Source organism: Neovison vison, chromosome 6 (genome assembly GCF_020171115.1).
Source record: "Neovison vison isolate M4711 chromosome 6, ASM_NN_V1, whole genome shotgun sequence".
NCBI lineage: Eukaryota > Metazoa > Chordata > Mammalia > Carnivora > Mustelidae > Neogale > Neogale vison.
In genome coordinates, this window is record NC_058096.1 from 95,237,654 (window position 1) to 95,259,871 (window position 22,218).

The 22,218-nt window shown below is 45.3% G+C and overlaps 1 protein-coding gene across 5 annotated transcripts in view; it reads right to left on the reverse strand.

The window, feature by feature from the left end:
- TNIK (TRAF2 and NCK interacting kinase) overlaps nt 1–22,218 on the reverse strand; it is a 388,557-nt gene that overhangs the window by 65,294 nt on the left and 301,045 nt on the right. For 3 of the 5 annotated variants that reach the window (XM_044251786.1, XM_044251787.1, XM_044251791.1), the window contains exons 13-15: nt 9,852–9,962; nt 8,908–8,994; nt 7,682–7,870 (exon numbers count right to left, since the gene is read on the reverse strand). In XM_044251786.1, the coding sequence (XP_044107721.1) occupies nt 7,682–7,870; nt 8,908–8,994; nt 9,852–9,962 (387 nt within the window). The remainder of the gene's footprint in view (nt 1–7,681; nt 7,871–8,907; nt 8,995–9,851; nt 9,963–22,218) is intronic. The other 2 variants (XM_044251788.1, XM_044251789.1) reach the window with 1 other exon arrangement.

The window sequence follows — 22,218 nt, forward strand, 5'->3', positions numbered from 1 at the left end:
ATTAGGCAGCTGTATTTTCCAAACCTGCTGGGCAGCCCACCCACCCTGACGACTCTTCAGTGTGAGCCTGAACACCCTTTGCTGTCTCACTGAGGAGGGTTCCAAGGACCCATCCCAGAACACACACACAGACCCAGACACGGCCTCAGTTGAAAGAAAAATTCAAAAGAGCTATTCTTTCCCATCCTTCCTATTCCATTTTGGATCTTTCTAGAGGCAGACTCAGTCTCATATACAGAATAAGTTTGTTTTGAAGCCCTCATACTAACTGCAAACATTTTAACATAATAAGGTATGCTGCAGAATAGAAAACTCTCCCACAGGGACGACTCAACATCTACTCTCCCACCATGGCTGTGCAGGGTACCTACAATTGACATCCAGTTGACTTTGGTTTTGAAACTCCATGTCCCGGAAGCTTACCACACACCAAAGAGTGTTAGCTACCACAAGCCAGCCCTATAATCCAGAACATGTATACTTTGTGTGTGCGTGTGGGCAAAGTATTACATCAGCGGTAATTATTTGGCTGCTGCACTTAGCAAAAGAAATGAATAAAGCCAGTTCTGAGCTGAGACCAGAAAGAGAAAGTCCCACAAAGACAGTGGCAGATCAACTGAAAGCAAGCCATGCAATATATTGCTTTTCTAAACACTAAATACTAGAAAAGAAAGTGACTATTTCCAGACCACAGGAATTGGTCAAATATTAGCCATTTTCTTATTTCCATGGAAGATTGTTAATAGATAAATGCCATGTACGAGCACCTCTCACCATCCAAACTCCGAGATTCCAAGCCATTTGCTGTCTGAGCTAAGGAACCCAAGAGATTCAGACACATTTTCAGATAAATATCTGGCTTTCCAAACCATAGGCACCTGTTACCCGACAGTCAGGAACCAAATGTATTCAGAGTGAAGACTATTTGCCATTATTATTTTTTTAAGCTGTAAAATACACTCAGTTTTAAACATACAGAGACAGCACATTAAGAACAACACTAGAAAAAGTCTGCCTTGAGGGGATGGAGTCAAAAAAGACTCCATCTTGAGCAAAGAAATCATAGAGTTCTTTTGGCAATAGCCCGCAGCAAGGTTCCAGTAAACGAGGTATTCTTACCATAGGCCACATGGGCTCGACGGCTGTCATGCGAAATGAACAGGGCAGAAAAGTGAGGGGCTGACTTTTATAGGCAGTTAATGGGTTTGATTAGTTGTGAATAACTATTACTAATCTCTCTCTAGTAAAGTTCCTTATGCCTTCTATCAGGTGGTTTGCATACGAAAACCTACCCTTCGTATGTGTCAGGCTGTACCATCCTAAAATACATGGTATAGATAATCTACGGTTACATTGTGCAAATTATTTCAGGATGATTCAGTCTGGTGAGATTTCCTGGGTTGGAGCTTGTCCAGAGAAGTCTGAAAATCTATGAGAAAGGTGTAATAATGAGCCATTTGGCTATATACTTTGTCTCAAGAGAACCTTGTCCTAAGGTTTTCAGGAAGAAATTGCTGCCCATTGTTTCTGCACCAAAGGAACAGCATGAGGACTGGAGCAAAGATATCAAATCAAACACCTAACTATCAGACAAAGAAAGGAGAAGCTAGGTGGTGTATCTAGGCTCAGGCCCCTTCTGATTAATTTGGTAGTGGGCAAAGGCCTGTCTCCTGATTCACCATATCTTATTCTAATAATTGAAAAGGAGATGGATATGTGAGTTAGACCAAAATAAATAAATTAATTAATTAAAAAAAGAGTGTTTTGTTTTTCATCCAGAATAAAGAAATATGTGATTCAACACTGCAGTACAATGAAGATATGTTTTGATTTGCCTCGTGTGATACTAAAAATAAATCTATGAACTGAGCCTCTACTCCAACCTCCTGCCCCAAGGAGATGTCAAATGTCAGAGTATCACCAAAAAAGAATGTTCTAGTAGCAAGAGACACAGAGTCTTAAGGTGCTGGACCATGACAACAAAAGATACCGGCTATGAAGGACTGCAAACTTGAAGGGATTATCAGTGAACACAGAGAACAAGATTAGGAGAGACTGATCAGTTTTAGTACAAAATCATTTTTTTTTCTCATTAAAAGGATGGTTTTAACATCAAAACTAAAACTTGGAGAGATTTTGATCACCTCAGCAGAAATGCTTTCCTATGTGTTGCTGCATTACAGGGAGACAAAAGAAACATAATTGTGGTCTCAGAAATAAAATTCTGCTCCAGGCATGGCTGTGTTGTCCACGGGGTCCTACAGAAGTGATGTCTAAGGCCTCTGAGACACATAAAGGCTATCTAAACAAAGAAGACCTGAAAATAAATTTGTTGATTACAGGACTTCAAAAAATTTCTCAAAATAAATACAAATATGGTTAAACATGTATAAAAGGAAACACAGCAATGTCAATCGTTAAATTAGTTTGTATGTTGACAGCAATTCATTGCTTACAATGTCTCACTTAGCAATAATGAATGAAAGCTGCTGAGAGAAAAATCTCAGAACAAAATTATAGCAGTAATTTTTTAGATGTTGACAGCAAAAATATATCTATGATGTCATATGGGTGCATTTTTATAATATTTTATATGATACAGCATATGATGGGGTCCATGAAAGGCTAGAAGGCCTTACTTAAAAGCTTATTTATACATGGTGAATTAAACACAGTCATATGGGAATTCCTTTTCTTCCAACTGAACAACTGATGTTTTTGTTTTTACTGGCAATGCTGGAGAAAGAGAAAGAAGTCAATAAATAACGTTTAGGTACTCACTAGACCTTTAGGACCCTGCAGTCACTCTGGTCACATAAAGAGCTGTGTCATATTGTTCTTTGGCAAAACCCAGGAGCAGGAGCAGATGCAGGCCAAGACTGGGGACATGCCTTCTCTGAGGCACCTCTGAGAACAGAGGACACACTCATTCACGTGAAATGCTTAAAATGGAGTTTCATCTGAAGTCAAAAACCTGGACCACTTATCCAGAGAAGAGCAGAGAGGTCTTCCTGGGGATGGAGCACGTAACTTAAAAATAATAAGGCAAAGCTTTCACACTCAGATGGGAAATGAAGACGTGTATGTGTATCACCGGGTGGATGGGGGTCGGGGAGATGGGACTCCATGCGGACTGCCCTTGTGAAATCCAAACCAGAAACAACAGACACTTACTTCTTGTGGGGGACAGTGGCCTTGGAAACAAAACATGATTGTGTTGAAGACTAGATTTCACGTGTATCTGTACAGCGCTTATCATTTCAATGGCACGTTCGCAGACAGGAGCGCCCAGAGGCATTCCTGCAAGGGAATGCAAGCTGAGCCTCAGGAAAGCTCCAAGACTCCTCCCAGGTCACCTAGTCGGGAGGAGTTAGAACTTGAACTCAAACTCCTTAACTCCTTTCCAGGTCTCTCTTAGGCCAGCTCAAGAGAGCGAAGCAGAAATTGAGCAAAGAAGGGAGCAGAGCCGTACACTCTCTAAGTGGTAATTGGGGACCTCATCTGTAAAATGACTCATATAAAAAGGGGGAAAAAACCAGTGTAGAGTAGGGGAAACCAAGTGGAGGAGTTCTTCCACACAGAGATTTCAGAGTCCAGTGGGCTGACGAGATATAAAGAGACATCTTGGCCCATCGTTTGCCAAATAAAACCATGACCAGATGACAGGAATGTATCAGGGAGTAAGAACATGATGAAGTGTTGAAAAAAACTAAAATACAATCTCATACAGTATTCATGGAGAAGGAACATTCTGTCACGTCTGTGTGTGGAAGAAAATTTGAAAAAATATAGGGAGGGGGCGCATACCCAATCACTGCCAGGCCCAATCACATGTCATTTGAAGGAAAGGAATCTGCCCCATTATAAGCAAAAGGTATAATAAGAAAAGGAATCACCATCTTTTGAAAAGTGGAGGAAAAAAAGACCTTCAACTTTTGCTGATGTTCAACAGAATATCATACTGATGTTTTTACAGAAACAAATTGGACTTCCATCCCAATCCAGGAATGGTCGAGAACTTGCAAGGAGTGAAAATGCCACCACCCTTCCTTGTCATAGAGACAGGAAAGCTTCTCTCTGGGCGGAATCTGAATATCCCAGTCAATGTGACCATCGGGACAGACAGAATACTCTGAAAATGGAGAAAGGGAGGAGCTCAGCAAGATTTGCAAATGACTGAGTATTTTCATTCTTCTTATTACATCCAACAATTTAATGAGAAAGTGAGTGTCAAATGCGATGATGACTTATGTTTTACACAATGAAGCAACAAAATCACAAAGGTGGGGCATGATAACATTATCCCAGCTAATGAAAAACTGTCAATTTGAAAAAAGGATGAGAAATAAGGGGATGAAAAAATAACCGAGGAGGGACAAACCATCTTGGGGAGGAGGGAGAGAGCTGAGTTAGAAGACAAATATGGCGCAAGTTAGAAGCTGCCAGGGGAGGAGACGGCTGCGGGGGCGTCTCAAGGGCACTAGAGGCAAGAAAGTTCTGGACCCTGTATCACAGGAGGCTGTGGCATGCCCACGGCTGCCCATTCCTCCCTGGCAAGGATAATGTCCATTTTATACCCCGGTAGAGGACACATTTGAAAAAGAAAGGGTACCTTTTATTCTAACTCCTGAAGAGAGCTTGACTCAGGTTCTTAATCTTGGTTGATGATTTAGAGATGGCTGGGCTCAAAATTCTGTCTGTCTCTAAAGATCTGAAATGAATTTTGCCGACTAGCTACTTTCAGCTCCATCTACCTCCCTACTGTAGGAAAGAAACCTTTAAATAGAGCTCAGGAAGTGCATACATTGCTACGACAAGTATTAAAAGGTCAAGAAGATAAGGATCCTCACACCCAGTTTTATTCCCATTTTAAGAAGTGGGTGTTAAGAAAATGATGAATCAAACCAAAGCAGACAATTATTTGTTCTTATTTGTACACGAGTCACTCCGATCCCAGATTTAGCACCATCACTCATTCTGTGATCTAAGTGTTTCATCTCTCTTCTAAAATATGAACACCCACTCTTTGAAGACTTGGGAATGGCTTCGTGAATAGATTGGTTAGTTGGAAGCTGGATTACATTAACCACGCCCAGGAGGATAGGACTAAATATGATTAGTTCCCCCATATGTCCAGAACTGCACCAAGCCCAAAGAAGAGTGCCAGCTGCTAGGAAGCCAGGGACCTTGGAAGATGTCACCCACCAGAGGTGGCCCAGCTTTATGATGGCCAGGGAGCCTCACATCGGGAGTGCTTGCTGACATAGTTGGGTTGTTTGCACGCCCAACTGCTGTGTTTCTTTCACTGCTAGGAGCCTGGCCAGGGAGCATAGGGGAATTAGAAGGTCTAGAAAACCATCTTGCTGGCATCTGCAAAGACTGGCCCCCAGGAATGCTGTGGCTTCTGAGAGCTCGGGAACCGTGAACTAGTTCTAAACAGAGAGGATAGGCCAGGACACTTAGTGAGGAGGACAAAGAGTAACTCGGTAACAGTGGAGTCAGAGTGATCAAGTTCACATGAGAACGTGCGGGGTAGAGGTGGAAGGAAGGACGTGGGAACTGCTCCAGGCTTCTCCCCGTTTTCTGGTACATTTGCATGTGCGGGAGCTGCACAGGGGAAAGGAGGAATTCTGGGATGCTCTGCAGAGAATCACGGTCTTCTCCAATGAGCTCTGTAGGTGTCCCTCTCCTAAACCCATGCTTGGGGCTGGGAACACGGAGGGCCATGGGGTCATGCATCAAGAAGAGGTCATTCAGCGATACAGCAGTTCTCAGAGGCGTCGGGGTACCTGGAAGGATGCATGCATTCGTGCCCCTCCAGCCACGAGGTCCACAGGGGTCTCTAAGGCCCTCCTTACTTTCAGTGATGGACAACTTGGGGCTTGTCACTTTGAAGATGTTGGGAGAGGACACACAAATGACCTCAGATCCTAACTCCTGAGTTGGACTACATCCTTGGGAGCGAGATCGCCTAGGGGATCTCACTGCGGTCCTCGAGGCTTCCTGAGCCTTCAGCTGTTCTTCAAGACCAACTCTACTAGGACAAGCGGGTCCACCTTTCTTCCGTGAGCGAGGCTCCAGCAGGAGTCTTGATCTGGAATCATTAATTTCTGCAGGTGCTCCTAGTATTGGCTTAGTGGAGCCTAGTTTTCGAGCCTTCTGAACACCTGCCGTGATCAGGAGCTGTGAGTGCGGCTTAGCTGAGGGTTTCAACTTGGCAGGGCTAGAAAATGGTTTAGCAGTGGTGGATGGTGGCACACCTCTGCCAGCCAGGACACACCTCAGCTGCTGTCTAACAGCAGAGGGATTCTGCTTAGCTGGAAGAACAGGTGGGTTATTAAAGGGTCGGTGCCGTACCTGGGAGTAGGATCACAAAAATGAATTATTGATCTAAGAGAAAGAGGCAGCTGTTACAGACATAGGTAAATACAAATCATCTTTATAGACTCTAAAGGAAAGTGATCAAAAACATTCTTTATGTGACATCAAATGATTTTCTCTACAGATTCCGTTTTTTAAGTTGTAAAAGAAAAAGGTTTGAATTTTGCAAAAATAGCACATGATCATTAGAAAAGATTTAAACAATATGTAAGAATACAAAAAAGCTTAAAGAACACACCCTGTGGTTCCACTGCCCTTTCAGCAATCATCATTAACCTTAGCGCAACATGGTTTCAAGCATTTTCTATATGTACATAAAAGAGAATAAAACAATTCAAAAAAAATTTTTTGTAAAAATAGGATCTTATGTAAGAAATCTAGTTCTGGTAAGACTGTAGTCTAGATAACTTGAAATAAGCTCTGACTATAAATACCTGAAGACACTAGAACAAAATACAAAATAACACAAACATCCTCTTAAATGACTAGCTATGCTCATAAGAAAATAAAGGAAATCACTGGGTGCCACAAACCATGACAGAACAGAAAATCAAGCTGTTATGCACACGAGCTGACACAATGACTCCTAGGAGGATGATTAATCTTGGCTGATTTGGTTTCTTTGCTTTGCCCACCTTTTTTCCTACCACCCAGATAGTTTTTAATTAGATATTTAAAACAGCTCACCACAAAGCCAAGTTCTTGAAAATGTGTCCTCACTCTAGTAGCTGATTTCCAAAAGAAAACAAACAAAACAAACCCCACAAATGACCTCTGATCCCGGAAGTGGTTACCACAACCACTGGTCTGAGACCAACTGTGCATCCCTTTGCACCACAACAGAACAAGCGAGTGTCAGGGACAGTGCTAATGATCACTTTCAGGGTCTAGGTACGGACAGGAAAGGATTCTACCTCAAATTCCCTAAGTCTTTATTAAATCACATTCTTTCAAGGGGAAGTCACCAAAAGTCCTCAAGCCACAAACTCATTTGGATACCTATGAGAAAAATGATTTTTTAACTTCTTGTTATTACTTACAAAAATCCCTTATAACCACTAAAAGTAAATAAATAAATAAATAAATCCCTGAAAAACAAAAACCACTAATGGATTAAGGTGCCTTGTCAATTCTCTACAGAAATAACATTATGGCTCTTCCAAAACAAAGCATGCACTTCTTAAGATGAATTGTTTTCCAGTTGTGAAGCACTAGTTTAATTCTCTGCTTCTACTGGGTGACGTTACTAGAGCCACCAGGCTGGCCAACAGGACGTGGCTATACTTGCTAGCTCACTTACCTCCTTGGCCCATGCTGGTTTCTCACTAGGACTCATCCCTTCTTTGTAATGGTACAGTGGCTTCTTCTCCACCGGCCTCTGCTCCTGACGCTGATGCTGGAGAGACACCAAGTAGTCTCTCTCTTGCTTTAGCTGTCTCTGCAGTCTTTCTGCTTGTCTCTGTTCTTCCAATTGTTTGCGCTTATATTCCTACCCGGACCAGAAAAGAGAAGCAAAGGAAAAGCCAGATTACCATATGGAAACCACTGGCTGGCACCGGAGAAACATGCAATGTTGCCAAAAGAGATGATAATGAGAAAAGCCAACAGAACCACCAAAGGATGTCAGAACATGCCACAGAGACAGACTATGGCCGGGGCTAGCATTTCCTGAGAACACTATTGCTTCAATGGCAATCCCTACAGAACACTACCCCTTGCCAACTGACTTGTCCCTGACTGGGGGCTGAGAAAGTAGCAATAATGAGGACATTTGGATGGTCAGCGCCCAAGCCCTATAAGGAGCCATCCACTTCCTGGTTTAGTAATTAAACTATTCGAACATGTCCAGTTAAGTACAAAACTAAATAAGTAGCTACAGATACTGCTCAAATCATCTTGTGTTTCACAAAATTTGGACCAACAAAGGTCATTAGCAACTGTATGCACAGGCTAAAAAATAACATAGTGCCACTGAATAAGAAGTTCGGTTAAAAAAAAAAAATGTATCAAGCAGCTCATTTGGAGAGCAGGGCGATAATAATAAAAAAGTACTTGAAGAGGAAGCCGCGTGAGCAGGGAACACAAAATGTTCCCATTGTAAGGGTAAAGCTAATAGTCTGCAAATGAAATATGACTGCAGAGCTGAGTGGGTTCTTACAGAAGAGGTGTATTTCGCTGTGATTGTATTCCAGCATGTTGCAAATGACCTTAAAAATTACTCTGCAATAAACACAGTGGGTCTGGAAATGACAGCCTGAACTTGTCATAAGCCTGGATTCCTGCTAAAGTTTCACAAAAAGACTGAGTTACTAAAGAATGCATGGCAAGTGTCTCTAAGGTATTCAGATGGCCAACTAGGTCAGGAAGTGCATTGGGTTTCCACAAGACTTTTGAGGTCCACGAGGCTTGGAGGATCCCCCCCTTGTGGGCTGGCATGTGAGGGGGACACAGGTGGGGACACACACACACACACACACACACAGGATGAACGCAGAGCAGGTGGCTGGCCCTCTGCTTTCCCATTACCAGAAGTAGAGCTTGTTCATGCAGTAGCTGCTGCTGCAAGATCTCTAACTGTCTCTGCTCCTCCTCTAACTGTCGCCTGATGTACTCCTGGAGAGGCAGGCAGCAGAGCATTCAGAGGAACACAAAGAGAGAAAGAGAGAGAAAAAGAACCGGTAATTTCTTTGAGGTGACGAGTGCTGCCAAGTAAAGTGAGGAAGGAAAGAGGGAAAAAACAACAACAAAATGCCCAGACACCCCCTCACCAAACAGGAAAAGCACCGAAGCAAAAGCATTTCAATGCAGTCAAAAGCACAAGTCCTCCACCTGCGACAGCCGACGGAGGGGCTCGAGGCTTTGCTGTGACTGTACGGTTTTCGTAAACCCAGCTACATTTTAAAGCTCTTCATTGCAGGTTCCCTCTTTACGGGCCCACCCGGAAGTCACAATGCCATCAAGGTCAGAGGCTCCTGTGCAAGCAGCAGGAATAGAGTAACTGTGGAAGGCCGGCATGCGCGGTCTCCGTAAGGGCCCCACCCTCCGCCCTGCAGCGCGCTGCCGCGGTCAGAATGCGGTTCTACCCAAGACGGAGGGTCCCGCCTCCGCGGCGGGATGGGACACCGGAGACCGAGGAGCAGAAAAGCCCTTCGGAAGCAATGAAAGAGGACCATGTGGCTCATTTACCATGCTTCAGTGCTACCTTCAAAGTAGATACCCAGGGTCGGGAGAACCCAAAGATCAAGGTGTGCAGGGGACTTTGGCCTGGGCAGGAAGCGAGGCTCAACGAGTGGGCATTGCCAAGGGCTGTGCGTTTGACTTCTTGAATAGGTGAGAAGAGCAGCTTGAGAAAGAGTAAAAACCCGCTTTAACTGAGCAGTCCTAAGAGACGGTGACCCACGCCCCAGGGACGGTCAGCTGGCGCTGGAGCTCCCGCTGGGGCCAACTGTGGGCTCCGGGCCCCGCTGTACCTGCTCGTGCTCCGCGCGCCTCCTCTCCTCCTCCCGGCGCATCTGCTCCTCGTAGTGCCGGCGCTGCTCTCTCTCCTGCTGCTTCCGCAGCTCCTTCTCCCGCCGTTGTTGCTGTGGGGCCACAAGCAGACAACCATGAAGGAAGCGGGGCTGGTGCGGGGGTGTGGGGAAAGCCACAGGGAGGGCTGCTGAACCGCAGACCTGCGCCCTTCTCCATAGCTGCCTATACGCCCGAGGGCTCTTTCTGTCTTGTGCTCTTGGGGGACTTGCGGGCCAGGATGGGTGGGGGTGGGGGCGCAGGGAGCAATTCAGGCACGCAAATACCCTGTCCTTCCCCGTGCAAGTAGACTCCCCAGGTTTGCCTCCTCCCAAGAAGTCCCCGTTGCTAGGTGCGTTCTCCCTGTTGGCTGACCCTGGTACATCATCAGACCCTTTAAGAGAGTCTATGGGTTTTAAAACGTTTCCAGTGCTCATGCCAGCCACGGCAAACATTTCACAGAGAAGAGAAAGCAAAATCCACAGAAATGAAGTGACATCTTCAAGGCCCTACAGTAACTAATGGCTGAGAGTACAATAGAATTCTTTGTCCCTTACCCTGTCCATTACCCTATCCCATATATCATGCTGCCTTTAACTTCCAGATTTTACACTTTTAAGTATCAATTTCGACTTCTCATTCAAGTAAGACCCTTAAGCTCATTGTCATGATCTCCTACACTCACCAGCCCGCTGACAGTGACAGTGTGGTAAGCACCTTTCATGCTTTATCTTATTTAATCCTCACAAAAATCTGCTGACGTAGATATTATTATCATCCCCATTTTATATGAGAAAACTGAAGCATGCGGAGATTAAGTAGTTGTCAAAGGTCATCCTCATGTGCAAGGTCATGCCCCAGTAAGTAGTGGCAGCTCAGTCTGAACTCAGTCATTCTAGAAGATGAAGAGGCAACAGGAGCCATAGAGAGATCACAGATTAATCTAGCACTTCGTGATGCTCTCAGAAAAGGAGAACATCTTAGGAATAATGACAAGAACTAATGTTTCTCAGTGGGACAGGATAGTTCCCCAATCCAGGGAGCATCTGGAATATGCAAGGGCATGGGGGAGTTTTTCTAGTGGTCTCTGTGACTGGAGGCCATGACTGGCACATAGTACGAGGGGCCAGGGACGCTGAACATCCTGTAAGGCTCAGGACAGTCACACGTCAGACTGTTTTCCTACACCACAGGCCCTTAGTGGTCTTTCTGAGAAGTGCCACAGCCCTTGGTGTCAGAGCCCTGTACCAACATTAGGATTTCTTCTTCCTCCAATATGAGGTTTGGAGGAACCTCTCAGGGGGGTCCATTCCCCTTTAACATTCTCAACAGCTCTTCCCTGCCTGGCTGAGAAAACAGGAGTTATCCAAAACAGTATGAGTTGTGACTAGATCACCCTGATGACTAGCTTTATGCAAACAGGGAAATAGCCTTCTAGGACAAAAGCTCTCGTCACAGCCCCAGTTAATCAGGCAGAAGTTCAAAACTCCAAAGAAGCCCACAGATGAGGTGGACTTCCTAATGCGGCTCCTGTCTGCAATCTGCCACACTTGCTGTCTTCCAGTGACCACTGAGTCTTCGAGATAAGCTACATATTTTGAAGACTCAACATCTATTGCTTCCAGATCAACAATTTTTTGTCCTCCTTAGATTGTGGGTGACAGGGAACCACTGGAGGACTTTCTGCAGTCAAATGCTATGACCAAGACTTGCATTTTCAAGGGGGCTCCTGACAGCCACAAGGCAGGGCAGGAGGGAGTCGGGGGGGGGGGATTAGAAGCCTAAGTGCAATGCCAGGCCATTCTGTGGGTGCTTGCAGAACACGACAGGGCATCAGTGAGTTAAGCAGAGGCAGTGGGAGAGTCCATGTTCACGGTCGCTGCTGAGAATGGAGACACAGACAAAAGGAAGGCGGACTAAAAGCTCTCCAGATTCCCAGCTCTTCCAACAGGACTGGAGTGATGCCAACTTAGAAGTAGAAATTAGAATTAGGCCAAAATCAAATAGGCAGGATTGGGGACTATGGGGCTTGTGAGGGTGAGTGAAGTTCCTGGCCAAGGGGCAGAGCAGACGGTTTGAAACAAAAGAAGAAAAGGAAAGGGAAAGGAATGAGGGTTATATTGGGGGATGGGAATGAGTCAAGCTCCAGACGTGTAATTATTTGTTTTACTGAAAAATAATCCAGGAAGATGCGGGTAGAAAACATTATCAAAGGAACTGACTGAATAATTTGGATTATAGACCCAAAACAGAGATCTTTCCAACATGCAACCCAAGTGAATCAACGCCAGCACAGAGAGTACAATAATTATGTGTATAGATCTGGCTCCTGGCAGGAACTAGCCCTACTTTAGCTAACATTTCAAGTTTTTGACTCCCACGTCGGTCTCTTTCTTGGCTAAATAAATAAATAAATAAATAAAAAATTATCGTCATCAAGGCTTTTTGAAGATTTAGCTGCTTTTTCTGTGAAGGATTTGTACATTTTCAACCCCTTTTCTGGGAATCAATACTGTTTTATAATTACATGCCACTCAGTTCCTTGTGCAAGGTGTACACAGTATTGATTGCAACTCAGGAGGGTCTGTAGTTCCTGAGAAAGACACTCAGAAGTGACTAATAATTAATAATGATCTCACTCAGATCATCTGCTGCGAATGCATGGAGGCATCTGCCAGGGCTTTGGCTCCTGTGGTGAGGCTGGAAAAATAAATCACTTCCCCAACCTTCTGAGGGCACCTTGCCAATTTCCAGCTGCTGTTGTTTCAATGTCAATGTCTTTCATGGAAAAAAATCTTTGCTCTCTTTCCTCCTGGGCATGGAGCTGTCTCACGGGACATACCAAAACATGTCAGAGAAAGACCAACTCCCCGACCTCAAGCAGACACCTCTACAAAGCTCTCATGACTCTTGGTAGGAAGTAAGGCCTGTGCTTGATTCCTGTTGGACCTGTAGCCCCTCCTGTGGGGCAGGGCACCTGATGGGGACACAGGATTTTTTTGAACTGAACCAAGTTAAGAGACTTGGGGTAAAAGAAGACAACACAGTATCTTACATCTCTTTGGAAGCATTTGCTGTTTTCTCAATCCTAGGCACCTTGTGCCTTAAATTCTGGTTATCTGAATATGTCTTACCTACTCTACAAGCTATTTGTGGGCAAGGTCTCTGTTCCACTCCACTTTTTCTCTTCCACTAAACCCCAGTAAATCCCTGATACCATTGGTATTTGTTGCATTCAATATGGTCAACTGTGTAGAGAGAAGAGGAGAAAGGCTGGCAGAACCTCAGACCACCCCTCCACCTTTCTATGCCTCTCTTAGACAGCCTTCTGGCCCCCAGTGTTCTTTAGGCTGCACATAAACAAGGCTTGAGAGTATTTTTCTAACCAGAGATCCACCAATGACTGGCATTGGCATGGCACTGATTTGCCATCTAAAAGAAAGTAGAGGGGCGCCTGGGTGGCTCAGTGGGTTAAGCCACTGCCTTCGGCTCGGGTCATGATCTCAGGGTCCTGGGATCGAGTCCCGCATCGGGCTCTCTGCTCAGCGGGGAGCCTGCTTCCCTTCCTCTCTCTCTGCCTGCCCCTCTGCCTACTTGTGATCTCTCTCTGTCAAATAAATAAATAAAATCTAAAAAAAAAAAAAAAAAGAAAGTAGGAAGATAAAAGAAGGGAATGAGTCTAAGCATTTGTAAATTTCATGTAAATTATGCATGCAGATGACGGTGGTCTTGTTGCCAAAAGGGAATGGCTTAAACCAACTACCCTAAAACTTATGGCCGATGCCCCACCTTTACTGAACTGCCTAGAAGTATGTTTTCATCTACATCTTCATAAGTTCTCTCACTTAAAATTAGATATTCAATGGGTTCTTTTAAGTTTCTTAATCTTTTTTGCTGGTTGGGGGATGATTGATAATACCCACTCTCAAAATTTTCCATGCCTTGCTCTATTGGAGTAGGACACTGGGGTCTTCCTCTGTCTTCTGTGGATGTTTTGAAAGAGTACTTTTGTTTAGAGAAGTTTGGGCTCTGCCCTAGGGTGTTCCCCTCAGGCTAGGTCCAGGGGGAGGCTGTTTGGCTGTACTTCAAGTAGGTGAACTGGTGAGTTTATCCAAATGAAATAATCCCATTCCCTTGCTCAGGGGACCCTCAAAGGTTATACATTTATCCCAAACTGATGATACAGAATTTTGGCTCTTCAAATTCTTGCAGGAGAATATCACCTTAACTCTTAAGTATTCAATTCTTCTGAAAGTTGTAACTGATATTCCTCATGGTTGATTGTCATGCAGGCCATGGTGTTGCTCTTTCTTTCCTTTTGTTTCTTTAAATGCTCCTTTTAGATGAAATTTAATGAGCAGAAAAGTGTGAACTCCACTAGGGTGCTCTGGCTCTTGTAGAAGTGACTCTAATGAACTGTCAGGCCATAGGCTGCACTTTACAGTGTTATCAGGACTGCCACATAGAGCTAAGCACTGTGTCTGTGGGAAGAACACCACTACAAAGATTAGTCACAGCACGACTCAACCGCTGCTAGAAAAGGGCACAGGTTCTCAATTATCTCAGAATGCTTGCCTGAGTAACAAAGTTACTTGAATGCGATGGACAACACAAATCTCAAACCACTCGAGTTTGCCTCTTTTCTTAGTTGCTGGGGTGCTCAGAGTCTGTCACCTTCAGGCACCTGCACCAGGCACTGTGCTGGGCAGGCATTGTGTGAACTGACCCTACCCTACCCTTTGTCTTGTTTCCTCTTCTGCTTCATAGTCCCTTTCTCCTTAATTTTCATTTTTACAAATTTTTTAGTTGCTATATTAATCCTTGTTAGCCACCTTGTGTCCTCTTTTTGAAATAAGGCAAAATCACAAGGAAGGGTGTACACAAACAAATGAACAACAGATCTTGGCTCCACAGATTTCAAAACCTTAAAACCTTCCTTAGAAAGATCAAAATGAGATAAACAAGAAATTGTAGGCTAGTGATTTGGTTCTTTGGTTAAAAAGGTGGCACCTCTGTTGGTGGCCCCTGAGCAAGTGGTTCAAGTTGTTTTTACAGCTGTGGGGGTCCATATGCTCTGATCCCACCATGCCCTCTCACTGAAGGGTTGTCTAAGTGAGCAATGGTGGCCCATGTAGAACTGTCTGGGACCAAAAGGGAAACAACACAGTCTCCTTTCTAATTGAAAAGATCTTACCATGCACCCGAGCCAACGTGGCTAAACGCAGCTCACCCATCATTCAAGGAAATGTAATCTTTTGGGGAAAAAAGTACAGGAATATAATCTGTATGTATGGCAATATTTTGACCAAAAAAAGTACCGCATCATAGATCATTCTAATTAGAGCCTCACGTTAGCTCTGACAGGTAAGTGAAGCAGATGTCATTTTCTTTATTTTCCCTTCCAGACTCTCAAGAAGGTTCATTGCCTTGTCAATGGCCACATGCTAGGTTAAGGGAAAATCAGGAAATGAATACAAATCATCATATCCTACCTCCATCTGTATTTCCTTCAATATCCCTAAGAGATTCCAGATAGGATCCTTGGCTGCTTTTTCTACTTACTGAATGTTCGGACTGAATCTGAATCTTGTTCTCATGACATTCTGGTAGATTTGGGGGGCTCTGGGTCTATCTGTTTTATACATTACATTTTCCACCTACAGACTGAGAGGTAACACCTACGTTTGAGAATGAATGTCCTATAGCTGCGGTGACATGTCACTGGGAGAGGAGGGGAAAGGTAAGAGAGGCTTTAGGGCTTGGGGAAAGAACACTGGGTCAGAAAGAGTAAGACCAGGTGCCAGCTGTGCTCTGCCACCAAAACCAACATTTAGACCACAGACTCAATAACTATTTGTTTAACATGAGCAAATGTTGCATGACCTTGGGTAAGTCACCTTAACTCAAACTTCAGCCCAGGAGCAGATTAGGGGATCACACAAGTCTGCTTCATCTGAGTCTAAGCAAGGGTGTGTTGGCAAAAATCTAACTAACAACTCAGAACAGGAAGTGAAACAGAGCAGAAATCTGGTTTGCTTTTGGACAGCTTGACTTGCTTTTTCAATCTGGGTGATTCTACCTGGAAGTGGTGGACCCCAGTGACTGTGGAAGACCTGAGTTGGCCTCCAGAGAACAGGCCAGCAACTGGCACAGGATCCAGTTGGGCTCCTTGGCAAGTCCCTCCAACCATCCCCTCCCCAAAGACGCTCTCTGTTCAAAGACAGAATGAAAGGACCCACTGTGGTCTTTTGAATCTATAGCACAGCACACATGCCTCTCACTTAAATAGGATTGTTCTGTACAAGCTTTACATCAGCTGTAAGGAGAGGTGTGCAAGCTCTTGGGCCTTCCATTCACCCATTTTAACGTCTGCTCATGTTTCAGCTTTGGAAACACCATGGCAAACGAAACCCTTTCAGGGCCAGGGCGAGGTTCCTTGCAACTCACACTAGGATTCTGACCAAAACCTACGTGGTGACCCCCACGATGCCAGGCCTCGCCCTAAACTCTCCACATGTATTAACTCACGAATTCTCACCACAAAACCATGGGCAGGCACGCTGTCTGTCTCCATCCCCCTCTGACAGGTGAGGAAACCGTGGTGCGCACACACGCATCACTATCTTGCTCAAGTTCACTCGCTAAGTGCAAAGCCAGGACAATCCTCTCTATCTGGCTCTTGAATGCTGCCTCTAGGATTCGAAAGAAGCTGGCTGAAACCTCTACATACATGAAGTGAAAGATGCTGTCTTGTGCTTTTTCAAGTGGCCATTTTCCCTACTTGTCACCTTTCCCCCTCTTTTCATCTCAATTTTCAGAGAGCTAGTGAGAAAGCACAACACACCAGAGAGCCTCATTCTTTACACTTACTTTATTCTCCTGAAGTCAAACAGCCCAACCTACCCACTCAAAGATTTCCTGGAAAGTTAACTGCTTAAGTGACGCTCTTGCTTTGGGCTCCCAGGCCAACTTCTGATCAGGAGGCAGCCCTATGGCTAAGCATTGTCTGAGTACCCGTGTGCGAAGCTGCTTTTCATGCACGTAGTGCAAGGAAAGTAGTTCTAACCAGACGAGCCAAGAGAAGGCTTAATGAAGGCTTCTGGGCCTGCCTCTTCTGCGGGTGTGATCAAGTTCCTGATTATGTCTGGGCTGCAGTTTTACCCCCAGGGAGAGGCTACTGGGGTTTTCCTGGATATCATAGAGGGAAGCTAGAATGACATCCCAAGCACCTATGACTTCATAGGTTACTGCAAAAGTCAAGGGCAGTTGTAACTCCAGATTCCTTCTGCCATCATTTGGAAACCTTAACAGGAGACTCTCATATGGGGTCCTATGAAAACAAGCCCCTTGTGGACCAGTTTATTAACACAATGTATGAGATAGTACCAAAGATACTCAATTGTATCATACGTGGAAAGGTTGATGGGACTGGTGACAGCTGGGAAGAACATCCTCACTGCCACAGACATTTCTGGAACTGATGTGGAAGGTGATTCAAGGTTCCTTTGGCATAGCTTGCGTTAATGCGGGAATATCACAAGGACGCGAACTGATAATACAATAAATTTTCTAACATTAGGAGCTGCTCAAGTACAGAATATGCTTCCTTAACGCTCTAAGCATACAAGCAGAGATTATATGCAAAACCGGTTAAATGACTATCTGAGGACTATTGTCAAAGGGATTCCTGCTTTGAGAGAAGAATTGGCTTAGATCACTTTTGAGGTCCCCCACGTTTCCCACCCTCTATGATTCTACAAAAACTGCTCGCCGAAGAAAACAAGACCGAAATGAAAACAATTCAATGGAGAAGTCATATGAAATAATCCTTTCTGTGTGAAACGACTGTCAAAGTTCTATGATTAGGGGCAACCAAGAATATAGATGGTAAAACACAGAGATGCAGGCCAGATGTGGTAAAAGAGGTTCCACGAAGACTAGACACTGGAAGGGAGGCCTGTAATGCCCATTCCGTGCTGTAACTGAAAAGCCAACCCCATCCTCCTTCCAAGGTGCTGTAGAGCCACTGAGGGGCAGGAACTGCCTGATGCCGGCTTTTTTCTAGTATGACACGCTCTAATATGAAATACTAGCATATCTTCCCCATTCCTCAGAAATGTAGGAAGGAGTCTGGGAAAAAGGACTTTGAAAAGTAGTAACATTTGAAGCTGCCACACAGGAATTTCAGGCCCCTTTCTTCCCCGTCCCAGAACACCTCTCCCATCACAGGTCTGGGTGACTGAGCAGCATGGCGGGTCTGTGAGAACAAAGAGCCCTTTTGGGACACATTGAGGACCGGCGTCGCACACAGCTGTGCAGAGCACACGGCCTCCTGAAACACCAGCGTGACTCACACGCGTGCAGGCCGCAGACCATGGGCAGAAGCCCGTGGGCAGGCCCTGCCTGGGACCATAGGCATCCAGTTCGCCTGCCTGGCTCCCAGCTGCTTCGTAATTTCCACTCAGTTATCGAAATAAAAGAACAAAAGCGCAGCTAGCCAGCGTTCAGTCTTCACGCTGATGCTAAATGACATCCGGAGATAAAGGGCCGCTCTGCTTCCTGGCGGCCCGCGGCCTCTCGCAAGACACATTAGGATGCCTACTGATAATGACTAAGTGAATTACAGGCCATTTCTCAGCAGCACCAATGAATTAACACCCCAGGCCCTGAATGGGGGAGTTATTCTTGCTCATGGTGCTTTCCTCTAGCCGGGGAGTATGGTCTAGTGAGTGGGAACGTAGCCCAGGTGAAAAGTCACCCTGACTTCCCTGTCTCCGGCTTCTGTGCACTGAGCTTGCTCACGCTCCCTTCAAAAGCACCCCGAAAAGATGACTCGGGAGAACCACAACGCAGATCGTGGGGTACAAAGATTCTTCCCTTCCTGTGCAACTCTCTTCTTGAACTGATTTAGGTACCTACCCAGTGCCAGGGAATGTTCCAAGTACTTTCTGGGTATTAACTCATTTAATCCTTGAAACGGTCACCATCCCCTCTTGGAAACAGGCCACCTGAGGCGCAAAGAAGCCATGTCTCACCCAGGATCACCAAGGCGGCAAGTGGCAGAGCCGGATTCAGGCCCAGGCAGTTTATTACCGTAGCTCTGACTCCCTTGCCACTACCTTCTCAGTGAAAGGGTTCATCCTAAGGCACAGCGTCTCGGAGGCCCAGAAGCTTACTACTGAGACAGGACAAGATCTCTGTCTTGATGCAGCTCCTTGGTGACCAGGGCAGGATCGCAGTTACACAGTGTGGGAAATGACAGCGAGAGCTACTGGTAAGAGAATACATCCCAGAGCAGAGTGTCTCCAGTGGATGGCACCGTGAGCCTTGGCTTATAAGAGACTTCCCCAGGAAGCTGCTGTCAATCCTCTTATAGAAGGTACATCCAGAAGAGTGGAGAATGGGCTGCCTCCCTGGGCCTGCGAGGCCAGGACTGCTGATAAGCCACCAGCAGACCGACACCCAGCAGAACACCATGAGAGGGGGCCACTCAGAAAAGAGACCTTGAAGAGGGATGGAAAAGTCCATGTGTTCCATAAACGGAGAAGGTGCATTAGAGAATTAAGGAAGGCAGACCATGGGAAACACTATTTCTATAGAAAGCCCTAACAACCACTTTGAAATCATCCCCGTTCCAAAATAACAAAAACACACTCATCTAACGATATCAATCATTCTTATGTCAGGATTGTGTCAAGCCTTCCGTATTTATGATTTCCTTTACTTCTTACAACAGTCCTGCAAAGTAAATAGTCTGTTGATTGTGTATATAAAGAAGCTGAGGTTCAGAGAGGGTAAGTAATCTGCTCGAGGCCACACAGCTTGAACTACACCTTGGTTTCTGCAGCTTCAAAGCTGGCATAATTTGCCTCTGCATCAATGTGTCATCCAGTCATTTAAAAACTACTGACCTTTTTTTTTCTTCCTAATGATGTAAATGAATTTCTACTAGTGTAACAAATATTCTTCCCTAGACATGAATAAAAGCTTACCTGCTGGTACATTTATTTTAATAAATTCAAGAGGGTTTTACTACTGCATGTAAAAGGGTTTAAACTTTTGGAAATTATACCTCTTACTTCAGCCAAAGGGACACACTCCAATAATAATAATAATACTAATACTTACTGAGTGTGTTCTACGTGTTAGTCCCATTCTAGGGTTTTCCATGAACCAACTCATTTCATCCTCATGACAGTACTGGAAGGGAAACGCTGCTGGTTAATGCCCAGCTCGACTTCAGTGGTGGGAACAGGCTTTGTCGGGGGGGGGGGGGGTCCTCTCCGCAGAGCCCCGGGGGCGGGGCTGGGGAGACTCAGAGAGCGTCCATGGTGTGCAGGAAGTGCACGGCAGCCCTCGGGTCCAAAGCGATGTCTTCGCAGCCCAAATTCAATCTTACTTGCTCAGCAGATTGCTTCTCTTTCTCCCCAACAGGAAATGGGTGCACTTTTAGAGTGTACAGCACCAAAACTTTTTACATGAGGTCTTTGCCATTGAAGCTAATGGGTGATGTCATCTCACTCGACCTTCGGGCAGCATTCTGCAAAGCTGGCCCCTTTAAATTGTTCCTTACGCTGGAATATTTGATTTTCTTCGTACAAATACCGAATTCTCCTGGTGTGTATCAGTCTTCTTTCCTGGCTTCCACTCTCCTGTTCTATGTTCTCGGGGTTCGGGCCCACGCTTTCCTCTCTTCTCAGTGTATACTTCCAGTACCAGAAGCCAGTAATTTCCCTTTGATCCCATCCTTGCTCTCCCTTCCCTGGCTCTCTCCACATAATCCAACTGTATCTTTGGCATCAGCACTGGCCACCTCGTGGGCATCCTAACTACACTGCCTTCCGAACTGATCTTATCCTCCTGCTCCCAAACCTGGTCCCCCATCCGGATGCCGCCGTCCACATCAGGGACTTCATGTGACTGCTCATTCTCTTCTGTCTCCAACATCCAATCAGCTATCACAGGCACATTCTGCACAATCTACAGGCTGCATGCCTTCCAAATGTGCCCACTTCTCTCAATTCCTCCTTCCACCGCCATCCACGAGAACACGACCTTTTCTGGTCTGCACCAACTGGGCTCATTCACCCACCCCTGCTTATTCCAGTCACTCAACCTCTCAGCAGCCAGAGTTCCCTTTAAATAATGCACATCTGGGCGCCTGGGTGGCTCAGTGGGTTAAGCCACTGCCTTCGGCTCAGGTCATGATCTCAGGGTCCTGGGATAGAGTCCTGCATCGGGTTCTCTGCTCAGCGGGGAGCCTGCTTCCTCCTCTCTCTCTCTCTCTGCCTGCCTCTCTGCCTACTTGTGATTTCTCTCTGTCAAATAAATAAATAAATAAATAAATAAAAATCTTTTAAATAAATAAATAAATAAATAAACAACGCACATCCGATTGCATTCCCTTGGTTAATGCGCATCAATGGTTTCCTGTTAGTCCCAGGAAAAAATTTAAGAACCCTTAACTTGGCCTGTGAAGCCCTATAGGACTGTGCCTTGGCCTCCCTGCCTGGCATCTATCTCTGTGTGCCCCAACCCGCCCAGTCCTTCAGCTGGAACCCCCGGAAGACCTCCCAGCCAGGCCTGGCTGCTTTCTCTGCCCCGCACCCTCCCCAAACTTGTTCCTTAGCCAGCCATTCCTATCTACAACAGCAACCTGGCAATGATAACGAACGGCTGTTTGGGTCAACTATTGGTCCAGTGCCTGTTTTCCTGCACAGATCTGGTGAGCACCAGGACAGACTGGATTCCTAGTGCCCAGCATAGCGGAGGTATGAATTCATGACATTTGTTGAATGATTGCCTTTAGGAAGAGGAAAAGTGTTATAATTTTACTGTGCCCTTTTAATTTTTTTAATAAATCTTTTTAAAAAAGATCTTATGTATTTATTTGACAGAGAAAGAGAGAGACAGGGAGAGTGCGAACACAAGCAGGAGGAGGGGGAAAGAGAGAAGCAGACTTCCTGCTGAGTGGGGTTCCAAACCCCCTTGGATCATGACTGGAGCCGAAGGCAGATGCTTAAAGGCTGAGCCACCCAGGTGCCCCTTTACTGTGCCCTTTTTAAAAGGCAGTTGAACCAATGTCCTTGAAAGCCCAGCCACTCATGATAAAAAGTTAGAGGCTTATAGGGAATTCACCTACATTGAGACTGCCAGGCTCTCATTTTTTGTATTAGTGCTCCGCTCTGACTGGCCAATAAGACACTGTTGTATTTCTTTAAAAAATTTTCAGGTAATAGAACCAAAGCAGTATAGTGTCTAGGACACTAGACAGTATAGTGAGTCAGTACAGTGAGCTAGGACTGGCTCTTTCTATAACTGGCCGATGTT